This window comes from Rhea americana, unplaced genomic scaffold (genome assembly GCF_003343005.1).
Source record: "Rhea americana isolate MKP2758 unplaced genomic scaffold, rheAme1 scaffold_48, whole genome shotgun sequence".
NCBI lineage: Eukaryota > Metazoa > Chordata > Aves > Rheiformes > Rheidae > Rhea > Rhea americana.
Window position 1 is genome coordinate 5,529,122 of NW_028186623.1, and position 15,294 is coordinate 5,544,415.

Sequence of the window (15,294 nt, forward strand, 5' to 3'; positions counted from 1 at the left end):
AGGAATAGGACTCCAAATCTAAGATCCTAAATTGTTCTAAGGTGTTCAGATAGGAAACTTGTCCTGCTTTTCGGAAGACAGCTTAGAGAGGTTGTTTGCTCTTGAAAGCCCAACTTTTCATTTAGATACCTAGATATAGAATCAGAAATCTGACTTCAGGCTCCTGTTGTCAACGTTGGCATTTGTGTCTTTTTGACTTTCTGAGAGAAGGTTAGAAAGCTTTTGTAGCAGAAATTATTGGAGCCTCTAAACTTTAACAAACAATTAACTATTCACTAAATATTCTTCGGTAAATTGTTTTCACTTGGGTGATACTGAGGATTCTTGGTTTTGTAAACCTCATTTCTAAACAGGAGCCATCACTTATATACTGAAGATCATAAAAGATGATTGAATTGATAATTTAAAAAAAAAACTTTAAAATGTTCCAGATTGCATTTTTATTAAAAACTGTCTTCTACTGATGCCCCCAGCTTCCAGAGTGTTTATATTGAAAATGATTGTAATGTCATTCTGGGGTAACTGTATCATTACATACTGCTGCAGCTGCTGCCGAGTGACATTCATTGAGTTCGTAACGGTGAACATGCTTGAATCTAGTTCCACTGTAAAGCAGGAGGGTAAACCTCTTCAGATGGTGCAGCAAAGCAGAAATCTGGTCTGAAGGAATTCAGTGGTTGATATTTCAGATGTTAGGAGTTCTTTGTGATAGCTTTGTAATGATTCCCTTCATCAGAGACCTTCCCTGGAAGAGGAGCCAAGAATATGATTCAGGATATAAAATTTAGATGTCAGAGGTGTCAGAAGGATTTATAGAAGAAGAGGAAGAACAGGAAAAACTGTACTTGTAGAAGTAGGCTATTTAATTCTCACTGCACTGAATCTAATAGATGTTTAGCCTTTTGGTTATGTTTGATTCTTTGTACTTGCAGTTTTGCTTGGGAGGGAGTTGTATTAAAGTAGTGTGATTGGAAGGAATTAGATTACACAGAAATAAAACAGGCAGGAACAAAGAGGTAGTACTTCATTGAAAACAGGAAGGTGAGAGAGTAACCTCAGACAAGACATGTGAGTGAAATACCAGTTTCCAAAGGAAGATTTAAAAGGTCTAAGGACCCTTTTGATTTCTTGCAGCAATATGATCCTCAAATATTCTCTATGCAATTATGTTCTGACTTGTATTATTTTTAAATGATTCTTTTTAGATGGGGCTGAGTTTGTTTGTAGGGAACAGAGAAGGTACAACTTCTTTCACTAACTTCAGGCTCCTTCAGTTACAGGCAAGCATTACAGGTGCTCCATTCAGAAGGGTCTGTCTTCCCCAACCACCTTCAGTTTGTTATTTAAAAAAAAAAAAAAAGCCTAACATAACAGCCACAAACTGGTATTATTCCATTGGAAGACAACAGGAGAGATCAAAATATTGCTAATGTTTTCATCCCTGCTGTAGGATAGAGTTAGGTGAAATGTACCTGGATGACCTTGGAAACAAGTCATAGCCAATACTATGAAGGCCAAAATCACTAACAACCTTGTCCTCGTAGTCCTTGTCAATATGACCTGGAGGAAATCTCTTTCTTAATCCAAGAATGCTCTGGCTGCTATAAGCATCTTGGATTTGTTGGCTACTTGAACCAGGTTCCTGCCTGATAGGGTCTTTCTGACAAGGACACAGAGTATGCCAGCAGGTCCCACTGTAGATTTGTGGTGGTTGGTAAACAGGACGGCTATGAATATCACATCACACAGAGCAAAAAAAAGTCAGCAAAGCAAAAATAGCTTACATACAGTAGTGCCAGAATATGCCTTTGAGCCAGTGCCAGTTTGCATTCAAAGGTGTCCAGCTTACATTCAAAGGCTGCTTGATGTTCTGGTGTGCCTGCCCTCTGCATTCTGTGTTGTGGTATAGCAGAGATTGCAAAGTAGATCAGCCTTTTCTGTGTGGTTYTGTGTAGTTTCATAATGGGTCAGAAGCAACCATAAATAAATGTTACCAAGTTCACTTGGGTCCTTAGGGATCTATGGCAAGGAACACTCAAGCATGATCAGGAGCAATGAGTATAAAGCCAAGAACACTCTACCTTATGCTCTTCTATGGGATAAGTACAAGCCACATGGGCTGAAAGGTTGATAAAGCTCTTTTACTGCAGAAAGCTCCTGCTGTCTAATCCTCTTCTGTGCTCGTTTCTTTTTCAGCCTCTCTACAAGTGGATATTGTACCAAGTCAAGGGGAGATCAGCGTTGGAGAATCCAAGTTCTTCTTATGTCAAGGTGAGAGATGACATCAGGTATCTTCATCTGGGTTTGCTAGGAAAGCCAGTCAATGTTTTAAGTCTGGAATAAAAGCTCTAGCACTGGATATAGCTGCAGGATTTCTTGCTTGATCACAAAGACAAGATTATGTGAGCTAGGACATAGGACACAATTTTTCCGGTTGTTTTTCTCTCCTGTAGTTTCTCGCCAGTTGTTGTTCTCTTGCTRATTACAAATGCAACCGATACTGTTTACTGGGGACAGTAAAGGCAAACTCCCTTGAGAGATGGCAGTAGAAAATAGCCCTAGCAGACAGCTTTTTAAATCAAAAGCAGATACTGAAGTGCTATCTCTAAACCTGAGCAGTGTCCACAACAGTAGCATCTTGCATCTTTCCATAGGTACTTGATCTTTTGAATAAAGCTTGTTTGTTGTCAAATAATTCTTCTAATCACTTGTTAACGCCAGTAAGGGGAGCTAAGCTGCTGGATGTCGAGTGTGTCCTGAAAATAGTCACCACTGTGGCTAAGGGTTTTTAATGCTTCTGAAAACCTGTTTTTCTCATGACAATTTGTTTGCTCCACCCTCAGTTTACTGTTTGCTCCAACCAGTCTGTTGTCCCGCACAAGGCAGTGCAGTACTGATTAATTCCATGTGTCCCGATGTGGATCCTGCATGACAATTTGTGTCACTCTCCATACCAGCATCATCATATACTCTTCAGGGTTCTCCTGAAAGCAGCTGGCCTGGTTTCTAATGGGAGGATGGGAAATGGGCGTGATGGTATCCTAGAGCATGACACAGAGCAAACTGGTGCTGTAATAAGTCGGTGGGAGCAAAATACTTTCAGAGGACCACAAGTTCCTCAGAAGCATATAAATTGGGACAAGTAATGATGTTGTCTGATCCAGGAGGGCTCAAATGCATTGTAATCTGTTAACGTTAGTGCTTTGAAAATGAAAGTACACTTTGAGTAACTGCTGTTGTGGTGACACTCCAATTCAGAGAACTGTGGGATCAGTTAAGTCCTCTCCAATAATAGGAATTTATCCTAAATAAAAAGCCACACTGGGAAGTGCAGAGATGTGAGCTGCAAGAGACAGCCTGGAACCACTTAGAAGCAATTCTTATTTTCAGCATCAGGTTTAAGCTGATCAGTGCCAGAGCTGCTGCTACAGCAATTTCACCATCTCGATATGCAAGGTAGTGCAGGTTGCCAATAGGATTATTTATTGAAAATATGATGGACCTGAAGGAGGAAAAGTGTTTTTTTTTTTTTTTTGTGTGTGTGTGTGTGTTTTTTTTAATTCTCAAGACGTTCTGTACAGTGGAGGTGCTGGGATTTAGAATAGCAGGTTGCATAGAGGGCCATCCTGGGCTGAAATAGGGATTGTTCCCCTTTCAGATTGTAAAACCAGCCTGTTTGTTTTTGCAAGAGAGAAGCTGACCATTACATTGCTATGAGAGAGGATTTTCATTGTCTGATTCTCAGGAAGTAGAAGCCCTTCCCCTGGCCTAGCACTTCTGTGTAGTGCTACTGGTTCCTTTTGATTCTCTATATGCAGATGTATTGGGAACGCTGTTCAATGTGCTTTGTTTTCTTTTATTGTTCCTAGTGGCAGGAGAAGCCAAATACAAAGACATTTCCTGGTTTTCTCCTAATGGTGAGAAGTTGACACCCAACCAACAGCGCATCTCAGTAGTGCGGAATGATGACTTCTCTTCCACTCTCACCATCTACAACGCCAATATCGATGATGCTGGCATCTACAAGTGTGTTGTCAGCAGTGTGGAGGAAGGAGACTCTGAGGCCACAGTCAATGTGAAAATTTTCCGTAAGAGAGCAACTCTCAGGCTTTCTGATCTGCCTCACATATGTATGAGGCAAGATTATTGAGGCAACCACTCTATTTTCCTAGGAAAGGCTATTTCGAAGTAGGAGGAAAGAGGGTGACAAGAAGGGGGAATGTTAAGAAGATACAATCTTCTTTCTTATCTTATCTTTGAGGGAAAAGTGGAAACTGAGACCTCTGCCTGTCAGGGGATTACCAGCTTGCCTACTGCTTAAATTCTTCTGGAGGGCAAGGGGCAAAAGCAAAAGATTCTAATGCATCTTGAACTCCTGGGAGGAGTGAGCAGAACATGCGTTGTGGGTAGCAAACATCCAGTGTTCAGTGAAGAGGATCACACATTTAGGAGGCTTGTAATTAGCCATTAACATGTTCTCCAGCCAGCTGTGATAGTTGCCCCTTCTCCTTCCTTTCCAGAAGCTAGGCATCTCCACATTCCCATTTACTCTTTCCAGTGTGTGTAAATCTGTGGGGTGAATAGAGTTTTGATTCAGCTCATTGATTAACCTGGGAGGTAGGGCTGGAAAACGGGGTTCCTGCATCACAGTGCAGTGTATTGAGTCAGGAGCGCCTCTTTCCTCTGCTYTGGGAACTTTGGGTTGTATATGGAACGTGCTCTCTGGGATGTCATTGCTTTACTCAAGCTTGAATCAGTGGCACAGCTTGAGATGTGCTGAAGAAGCTGCAGTGATCTTCTTCTTCCGTTGCTTTCAGAAAAACTAATGTTCAAGAATGCTCCCACCCCTCAGGAATTCAAGGAAGGGGACGATGCTGTGATTGTGTGTGATGTGGTCAGTTCACTGCCTCCTACCATCATCTGGAAGCACAAAGGCAGGGATGTTATCCTAAAAAAAGATGGTAAGGCACAAGAGGTCGTAGTATTTGCCTATTCAAGGGTCAAATGTCCATCTGCCATCAGAGCTCCAAATTAGGCTGATACAAGGGTTTTGGGAGAGCAAAATGGTGGCAGTCACAAGGGAGGAGAAGAGAATACGTACRTAATTGTGATTTGGCAATGCAGGGCAGTAGTGTTCTCACAAAGATGGCAGCCAGGCTTTGACACTGGACTAGACTATGGAATGCTAGAAATCTCACATAAGAGGTGCTCTTGGACAGAAAAACCTCATGTTGTGACATTCTTTAGCCTTCCTAAGGAAAAGGAGCTAAAAGCTCATGGCAGGAAACTTTCCCTTTCTTTGAAGATGCTGGGGACTGTCATACCCAGAGTGGCATTTTACTGGCAGAGTTTACTCCCGAGCCCTGACTCCATCAGTTGAGCACTCGAGCCTCAGCAGTATTTGCCCCATCTGCTTGTTGCAGGCACAAAGGAGCTGTAGTAGGACTTGAACTCTGCCCTACTCAGGCAAGAGGATCAAGTTTCAAATTGCTCACTGGATGTTGTCTGATTCTGATTAAATACAAACGTGTTTGTGTGGCTGCACCCATCTATCTCTGTGTGTGTACACATGGTATAAAATACCAAAGTGGTTTGTCTGTTGCTACCGTTTCTTTCTTGGCAATGTTGTATCTGATAACAGCAGCATCTCTATTAGCATGATGGAAAGGAAAGTTTCATTACATTAGGCCTCCTCTCCAACCCAGAAAGGGCAAGGAGAGAAGTACTTACTACTTTCAGTGAGCTTTCCTGAGCATCTTTGGATGAACCTTCCTTTTCTCTTCCAGTCCGATTTATAGTCCTGTCCAACAACTACCTGCAGATCCGCGGAATCAAGAAAACAGATGAAGGAACGTACCGTTGTGAGGGTCGGATCTTGGCTCGTGGGGAGATCAACTTCAAAGATATTCAAGTCATTGTGAATGGTGAGCAGCTCAGAGTAAGASTAGTGAGGGGAAGGGTCTGAACCACCTATGCTCTAGGCTGCTGATGGAAGTATTACTGTAGATTCATACTCATGAATTACCACCAGTTTATTAATCTTTCTGTACTATGTCAAATTAAAAAACAACCATGAAATTGAGCATTTACAAGATGTTTACAGGAAATTAGCATGTCAAGGGAAAGCCTAAGTGTCTCATGACTCAGTGAGGTGTTGACATCATTGAACTCATAAGTGGTTTTGTCTATAATAACAATTTTCTGTGGATCTCTCCCCTACTGCTTCCAGGCCCTTTCTTTCCCCATCTATTGCTTTGGAGAGCTCATGCATCAAACCTGTTGATGCAGACCTGCAGGTGATGATATCAGAGCTTGAATCTCTAATGACGTCTRTGTGTACTGCTGAGATTACCTTGAGCCTTCCAGGTCTTGTTCTTGCTCACATGTTCTGTCCCCTTTTCTATTCTTAATGTGAATTCCTTCTCTTCTAGTGCCTCCTTCTGTGCGTGCCAGACAGAGCACTATGAATGCCACTGCCAACCTCAGCCAGTCTGTCACCTTAGCATGTGATGCGGATGGCTTTCCTGAGCCAACCATGACGTGGACAAAGTAAGATGCTGTTTGCAGAGTCCTGATTATGTGTGAGCATGGATGTTTTTACCAAGGCCCTGAAAAACCATGCAGAATGGACAGCAACTTTTTAACTGGAATACCATTAGCTCATTTCTCTCACAAGAGAAGGAATGGTCTCACGACAGGGGAAATAAAGTGCTTTCAGTGTTAGCTTCCTAGAAAAAACAAGAACAATAACAGTAACAAAAGCAATTATTCACTGTCCCCTTGCATCCTTTACCATGCTGCAAATAGCGATAAAACTTCATGGTGACGAGACCTGTCGTATGGGTCAATTTATTGTTATCTATTGCACAGGTGGGCAAAATGAGGTAGGAGTGGATGCTGTAACTTGTCTTTGGCGTGTCAGGACATTCTGATCCAAAGGCTTTCCCTTTATTTCATGGACTCAAAATTTGACTCTCAGTCAGTGGAGTATACCTCTGCTATTCCAATTCTCCAGTTCGTGTAACCTTTGGTAAAAGACCATCTATAATGTGGAAAAAGCTGACAGCAAACTTGCAATACTGCCTTAAGACGAAAGGACAGAAGCCCCCATTGGTGGTGGTCTTGCCTATAGAATATGCCATGTGTTAGAAGGTGAAAGGTTCTGCAGCCCAGAGGTGTAGGGCAGGAAAAACGAAGAATAGACTAAGATGAAGGCCTTTTAGCCCTGCAGAAGGGCAAGAGTTGAGGTATTTTCCAAACTGAGGCACTTTAGGGTAGTTAACAGTTCTAATATTAGCATGATACCTAAAATAAATAGCCTTTGATTGCTGCTTCTCTCTAAACAGCCGTGTGCGCTTTGTTACCTGCAGGGATGGAGAGCCAATAGAACAGGAGGATGACGAAGAGAAATACAGTTTCAACTCTGATGGCTCTGAGCTGGTCATCAAGAAGGTGGACAAGAGTGACGAAGCAGAGTACATCTGCATTGCTGAGAACAAGGCTGGCGAGCAGGATGCCACCATTCACCTTAAAGTTTTTGGTAAACATGATCTTGCTATCTGTCCCTCCTTTCCAAGCCAGCTGGGTATTGGTAGCTACCTGGTGCAAGTTGGAAGGGGACTGCTTGTCCCAGGTAATGCCTGACACGATTTATCCAGTGCTGCCCCTTTCCCAAGTCATGCTGTGTACCGTTGTGCCATCATGCATAGCAAAACAGATTCTGAGCATACCTGTAAAACAGATACCAGCTATGTTCTTCCCTCATAAAAGAAATTCAGTCCTGTGCAAAGGGGTTGTGTGAGACTCACGTGCCACTTGGAATCTCTTCAAAGATGGGAGTGCCGAAAACAAATCCAATTGAAGTTGCTGTAAAAGGAGCTTTAGCACTTTCACAAGACTTGCTGTAAATTGGGCAGTGAGGTGAACTCCACCCTGTCACTGTGCGAAGGACTTCACAATTGCTGGCGTGAATCTGCATATTACCTRCCTTGCATGAATCTCGGGAGCGCTGAGGAATATCATTTCCCRCTGCACCCTAGTTGTGCTTCTGTAGCCAGTCAACCAGGCTGCTCATGGAGTGGGCTAATTTGGGACAGAAAAGGTATAGATGGTGAGGTAGAAGACTCAGCTGATGACCTCAGAAGCTGAGGACTGATCATTTCAACACTGTTACGTGGGCTTTGTAGCAGATGGTGACCCCTTCTAGTCTTCTGCTATAAGTCTCAGCTGTAAGCATGGGTGGAGGAGGACTCCTAGTTTTGCATTAAGGTGCTCTCTTCTTGGGCTTTGGTCACACATCACTCTACTCCATTTTGCCTATAGCAGTGAAATTTTGCCATTGCAAAAGCCCTTTTCCGCAATGTTGCMTTTTCAGGCTTTGCTGTTTACAGGCATGCCTCATTCTGAGCAGCAACTGAATGGAGTTTTTTYTTGTTTTAAGCAAAACCCAAAATCACATATGTAGAGAACAAAACAGCCATGGAGCTGGAGGATCAGATCACACTGACCTGTGAGGCATCTGGGGACCCAATCCCATCCATCACTTGGAGAACTTCCACRCGGAACATCAGCAATGAAGAAAAGGTATAACCACTCCCAAAACCAGGGTCTTGGTGACTGGGTTCAGTGCAGCTCATATCTGCTTGCTTCTGCTGAGCCAGAGCACATGATGGCAGCAGGCAGATACACATGAAAGTCATGGTGATTCCCCTTTTGTAGTGAGAATATTTTCTGTTCTGCACAGACCATCCAGTAAAGGGCCAGCTCAGCAGCTGAAGTAAATCACCATAGTGCCTTTGATACCCTTTTGTTCAAAGAACTATCTCGTCCTCTTAACAACTGAGGACCTGCTTTTGTTTTTTTGCTTGTGTCACTCTGAGTTGAATTAATTTGCCAAGAACCAGGCCCTGCAACCTTTTCAGAGGAATTTCCAAAGGGCCATTCAGAGGTAGGAGGTTTTTGAAAGATTTCTTTTGTTTCCAAGCTGAGAGGTGGTAGAGAGAACCTTGATTCTTGTGTTCTTCGTGCTGTCATCATGATGGTGGAATGATCTGGGCAGGTGTTGGGGCAAATGGAGACAGAGAGGGTGCTGCTTTTCAGAGATGTAGTGGACCAAAATGAACCTGTTAATTCCTTCTTGCCCTTCTGTATTGTACACCAGCACTGCATGTATTTAAAGCACAAAAGCTTGGCTGCCTTTGTGTTCACCTGTACATTGATCCCATATCAATACCATTTTATTCTTAAAAAGCAAAAAATAAATTTAAGTTTTTTCTTTTAAAAAATCATGCTGTTTTTTACTGACCATGATTCCCCTTTACCAGACATGGGTGTTTTCTATTAGTGTAGATATTTCATAATAGGAGTGTAATAGGCTGCCCAGGAGGAATAGTTCAGCTAAAGTAAARCTAGACAAGAGACTGATGAGAAATTGGTTACTGCATACCAATAATGTTCTACGGACAGAATGCTTCAAGGCTCAGATGCTTCAGGCTTGGACATTCCAGTGGGTCTGACTCAATTCGAAGGCAGGAATGGTAGGCTACGGAAGAGAAATGATACGTATATATTACCCTCCACTTACTGTGTCTGAGAAAACACAGGGAAATGGATGAACTTCAGTGTGGAGCAAACAGTACTTTTTTTTCTTTTTTTGAAAAAGCTCAAACCTCACTTTTAAGCACACATTAGATGTTTAGATGCATCTGTCTTGCTACAAGTTTACTTCTGTAATTATGCTTTAGTCCATTTTTTTGAAAGATCTAGAGATGCTTTAGCTCCCATGAGTATTTAGTACTTTAGTACCTAAAAACTAACTAACAGACAAAAACTACCACCAACAGGGAAAAAGGAGGGAAAAAAAAAAAAAAAAAAAAGTAGTAGTTCTGGCTTGCAGGTCTTTTCCCCAAGTCCCTGCTGCAGAAGAGAGATTGTCCAGCATGTGAACATGGAGCAGGAGGTGATACGTAGGTTGCTAGTGTCACAGCTTTTTGAATGTTCCCAGGGTTTCCTGAGAGACCTTTYGATGTCTTAGCGCACACAGCATAGGATTCTCCTTTCCACAAGGCATGCCTTGGCCAAACAATCTTTTGTTTTGAGGGTGCTCTGTAAGGGTGAGTGAGTATTGCTGTGATCTAGGAAAATGAGATGATTGGCAGCTGTGTATTGGCACAGATGTGCAGACAAAACTTCCAGATACTGGCATGGCCAAAGTTTTCTCTTGCTAGTAATTTGTATGTTTGCATTCTTTTCCTTTCTAGAGTCTGTGAGTAAAAGAGAGAAGATTTGATTATATGCAGTTTACTTTGAGAATGCAGAAACATATTATTTATGTGAAACTTTTGGCCATATAAAGCTGCGATACCTGTATATCACTATTGCAGAAGAATATAGTGAGAACTAGAAGCTCCAGAAGGTCATTAACATGATGATTTGAAATGGCTTGACCTTATCTTTCCTCAAGTATTTGCTGCTGTGCCACTGTGGGAAGGAGAAAACTGCTTTCTCTTCGTCATACTGGATGTAATGTCAATTGAGAGAATATACCGTATCTATTATCAGCTTCGTGGTATTTCATTCCTATTTAAGAGATGTTTCTTCTGTTCCTCTTGCAGAATACCAACTCTTATTCAATAAGTACAGTTTTGATCGGCTGTATATTGATATATAAAAGTTTTACRGTTTCAAGACAGACATGACTTTCTTGTTGGATTTTTTTGGATGAGGCAATCACTTAACTGCTTGCACTTTCATGAAGCAGTAACTGAGAGTTTTTAAGTTTCTTGCAGAGCAGAGTAGCTCAGTGTGTGAGGAATGGGAGGAGAGATAACAGGTGGTGCTTTTCCGCAGGCCTTTTAGCGTCATATCATTTTGCAGCAGGAATACTTGTGACTTAGCATCTTATTCAGCGTGGCTCTCTAACCTCCCACACTAGTTGTCAGGAGCAGCATCACATATTATCATCTTCTGAAAAGCAAGTCAAAGAGAATGCTAACCTTTACTCAGCYGAGTTAAGGAATCTGAACAGAAGTGATCTGCCCTGTTATTCTCCTTTACACTAGCTGCTGTTTAACCTATACTTTGTTGCTGAGTCTCTTCCACAAAGGCCATCCCAGAAGGTACCTTGTAACTTAAGTAGGGAAATTGCAGATGTCTGACTTCTGAATGGAGCATAGTTTATGAGAGGCCCCTGTGGTAGGTGGCAGATTATGTGATTAACAGGTATCTTTACTCACCCCTCTAGCAGGTGAATTACATAGGCTCCTTTATGCTATCCTGAGAACCGGCCAGTGCCACCTCCTGCTTGTTTTCAAGGTTGCCGCTGTTGACCAGTGGCTTCAACTCCATATTGCTGGCAGCTAAAACAAAGAGATAAGTTTTTCAAAACTTAAAATCTTTAGACCAACGTGAATCAATTCCGGCCAGATCAGGAGTCCCCCTTTGCTAGTTCGTCGGTACTGGGTTACCAGTATTGCAGCAGCGTGCTAGGGGACAACAAACATAATATGAAAGGGATTCATTCCATTGCATAGTTCAGATTGGTTCAAATATAGCAGTAAAGTAATTTAGAACRCAAAGTAAATTGAAGAGCAGAAAAGGGCTAAGTCCTCTGCTGACACAAATGAGCATTGGTGCATTGTCTTCAGCAAAACGTTTCTAGAAGTATTGCAGCAAATCTAACATTTCACACTTTAGCTTCATTTAAATTTCATTTTCCTGATTCTCTTCTAAGCCTTCCACACAGTTTCCTGTCTTACATGTGCTTTGTACTTTGCATCTCATGAAATACACATGTGAATAATTTTGAATTTAGTAGTGCAGGGAGTAGGCTACACAGGCAATTCCCAGGAACTTCCTCATAAYTGAAGATACTCTCAATTTAACTCCGTGCTTTCAAAGGGTAGATGGTAGCATGTGTGAGGCCTTTYCCTTACTTGATGTGAACTGAACTTGCATTTCTTTCAGGGAGGAGGGTTAGCATGAAACTCTATGATGGAGCTGTAATTCTGCCACCAGCCCTATTACAAAGAAGCAGCAAACTCTAGCATATGAGTACACTTTCTCCCTCCTCTATTTTCCTGTAGGTTGACAGGTACTGAACACCAGTGAAAGGATAAGAGAACAGAGCATCTGTTTATAACCCACTATGCTGATGCTGTAGGAATACAGTGGATAGAGTTGGAGAGGAACTTGGATCTGAGTATAAACAATGCAGTTTCCTGGCATGCCATTGTCCCTTCACATGCTGCCGATCATTTCCAGGAAGTGCTTACCTGAAAGGAAATGAGGACAGGATCTGGAGAATCGCATAGCAAATAGTATATTTCCAGGTTGTCAATGGTCAGGTTCACCGGCCTCCTAGCTTGGTGAAGTAGCTTCTGTGCTTGATCTTGTGAAGCTACAGTTTGAAATGCCAGAGGTAGAGTCTGAAGTGTGATACATGTTTTAGCCATGCGGTCTCATTGTGTGCTTCACCCAGTCACCATCTCCTAGCCACAACTCCCTTTCAGTAATATCTTGGGATGGATGCCAGGCAGGAGGGCCAAAAAGGCAGGTGAGCTGTGTTGTGAGGCTGAGCTCAGGCTTCAGAGCAAATACTGGGCCTGCTAGCTCTGGCATAATGTAGACAAAATAAATGACTGTGGTACATGAAAAAGGGATTGTGCTATAAAATACTTAGCCTGTTTAGCTTTTGAGGAACTTGGGCTCAACAGGATAAAGGTATATAGAAATGGAAATGATAGATGACATAAGTGCTGGGCAGAGTCCTAGTCCATACAGACGCTGGTGAGCTTCTCCTTCAGGTGGCTCCACCTCAGACCTCTAGTTTCAAGTAAACAAGCTGCCTTTACCAAAGGCATCCTAAAATGAGACTGTCTGTATTGTATGTTAATAGTTCTCACTGTTTTCACTAGTTGCATTTATTTCACTGGAAGCAATTTATTTCACTGTGGAAACAAAACTGTGTTTCCTATTTTCATTTCCTAAACTTTCATCTCCATTTCTGTAATGTCACTCTTGTGTATGCTGTTACATCCAACTGTCAGTAAYGCTTGTGCCTTTGGGTTTCGCATTCAATAATGACATAAGGGCTGTGATATTAGCAGGTGATTTTTGACTCCTGAATTGAAATGAATGAAGTTACAATTGAAATAGACATGAGTAGAAAACCATTTGAAAAATGATTCGTATAAAAAAGGGGAACCCAGCAACTTTAATTTTTTTTCTGAAATGGTCCACGCTGCTGCTGGCCCATTCTGAAGGGGAAATATATGCTTATTGGTAAGGTTTGTGCATGTTTGTCTGCCTGTAGTTTGGTTATTCCAAGCCCAGTAAGGACTGGACACAAACATTCCTAAGCATAGTGAACTGGACATCTTGTTGTGAAGTTACTAGGTTTTAACCTGTTGTCTGCTGTCCAGGAAGTCATAATGTTTTGTTGCTCTGCAGGTGGAAGTTTCCTACTTCTGACATGGCATGCTTTTAAAGACCTGTACAAATGCATGTCTACCTTATGAGTATTAATGGTGACCGGTGTGTCTGAGAGGCTAACAAATCAGTGTTAGGAAACCAGTTCAATGAATGTCTTTGTAATTAAGTCASCTGGGTCACCAGAATCACTTCCCCAGTGTTTTGGAGATGTCTAGAAATGGAGGGATGCGGCAAAGGGAATACACAGTCACTTGATCTGTGAGAAGCACGGAGTCTTTAGACATAATTAGTCTTTGATCATTTTAAGWTTGATTTATAGGATATTAAATTCTGAGTACAAATCTAAATTGAGATTATATTGGGAAATGGAAATAAAATTTTGATCACCCCCCAACACACGTAGGATATACAGCTTGGAGCCTGCATGCGCACAGAATGAAGCGTGATGCATACAGTATGATACCTAAAAGCAAACTTTGATAAACTTTTACTGCTTTTTTTTTTTCTGTTGTTTTGTTGTGTTCTATATCTGTTCTCTCCAGGCTTCGTGGACCCGGCCCGAGAAACAAGAGGTATAAGATTATCAGATCTTTAGCCAACCTTCTTAGTTTTTTGAGTTTGTTTTTATAAGCATTACAGATTAACATATCTCTAGTCCAGTAACTATGCCAACTAAACCAGCCTTAATAATATGAATTAAAACTCAATACATAAAAGAATTGGCTAATAGAGTTAGCAGTTGCTTAGCATGTAGTGATGCGTTTTTGAATGAGCAAACTAGCTGTGTTGGGAGTGAGTAAACATCAGTAGTTAGTGATCCTGCTTGTCACTTAGGAAGAAAAAAAGAGGTGGGGAGAGAAAACAACAGGTATGAAACCTGACAAATAACATTCTGTACCATACTACCAGTGTGGGTCATGTCTCTCATCTACAGTTTCGAGACTTACCTRCAGCATGTATTTTGGGATGGTAATTTTTTCTAAGCATAGCTTCTTCCACTCCAGCCAACTCATCTGTTTGCTCATGGCACTTTTTAGGTTTGATCTTCTCCTAAAGAGCGACTGTATCACATTTCCATTTCAAAACCAATGCAGCTAAATCTTTCCCGAGTTATATTTCTCCAGAAAATAATCTCAACTGTTAAATTGCTGTTACGGTTCTTTGGTAAGGATCAGTGATGGGATGCAGGGGTAATACAATAACTCATTTTGATGTGAATGTGATTTGCAGTTGTTTTATTTCACATTCAGTGCTGTATTTCGGTAATAAAAATCTACTTTTACATGCACCTGATTTATAGAATTCTTGCTTCCAAATGGACCAGAAATTCTGTTCCAAGCAAATAGTAAGAGTCAGGGGTAGAACAGCGATAGCTGTCAGAACTGGATGACTCCAGTCTGTGCTTGTAGGATCAACATTATGGGTATACTGATTAAAAAAAAAAAAAAAAAAAACCCTGACTTAAAACAGTGTGTGATGTGGTCCAGATGTAGGAAACCTCTATTTTAAGCACTGTCATTCTTTCATATGGACCTGATATTTCCCATTCCTATTTTCAAATAATCTGTTGAAATTTGCTAATTGTGGTAAGTGGAGGCATCCTCTATTCAGGCCACTTTGTGTTGAAAGATTTGGAATTTGAGTAGTTGTATCTCTTCAGGCTTCATGTTAGTCCCTATTATGTTTGTCTACTCCTCCCCTGCCACCCACCCACACCTGCAGTGTTTCCTGTGCCCTCTGTCTCAAGCCTTTTATAAATGTGAACACTAACAGTATTAAGCTTACTGTCTCTAAATTTCTCACCTTCTCTGGCTTTTAAAGTATCTGAGTGGGGTTCTGTGGTGTTTTTTGTTTTTTGTTTCT

General features: G+C 41.6%; 1 protein-coding gene across 3 annotated transcripts in view; it reads left to right on the plus strand.

The window, feature by feature from the left end:
• Positions 1–15,294, plus strand: part of NCAM1 (neural cell adhesion molecule 1) — a 141,954-nt gene that overhangs the window by 73,077 nt on the left and 53,583 nt on the right. For all 3 annotated transcript variants that reach the window (XM_085316889.1, XM_085316887.1, XM_085316888.1), the window contains exons 2-9: positions 2,197–2,271; positions 3,870–4,088; positions 4,818–4,961; positions 5,787–5,924; positions 6,432–6,549; positions 7,371–7,540; positions 8,441–8,583; positions 13,974–14,003. In XM_085316889.1, the coding sequence (XP_085173015.1) occupies positions 2,197–2,271; positions 3,870–4,088; positions 4,818–4,961; positions 5,787–5,924; positions 6,432–6,549; positions 7,371–7,540; positions 8,441–8,583; positions 13,974–14,003 (1,037 nt within the window). The remainder of the gene's footprint in view (positions 1–2,196; positions 2,272–3,869; positions 4,089–4,817; positions 4,962–5,786; positions 5,925–6,431; positions 6,550–7,370; positions 7,541–8,440; positions 8,584–13,973; positions 14,004–15,294) is intronic.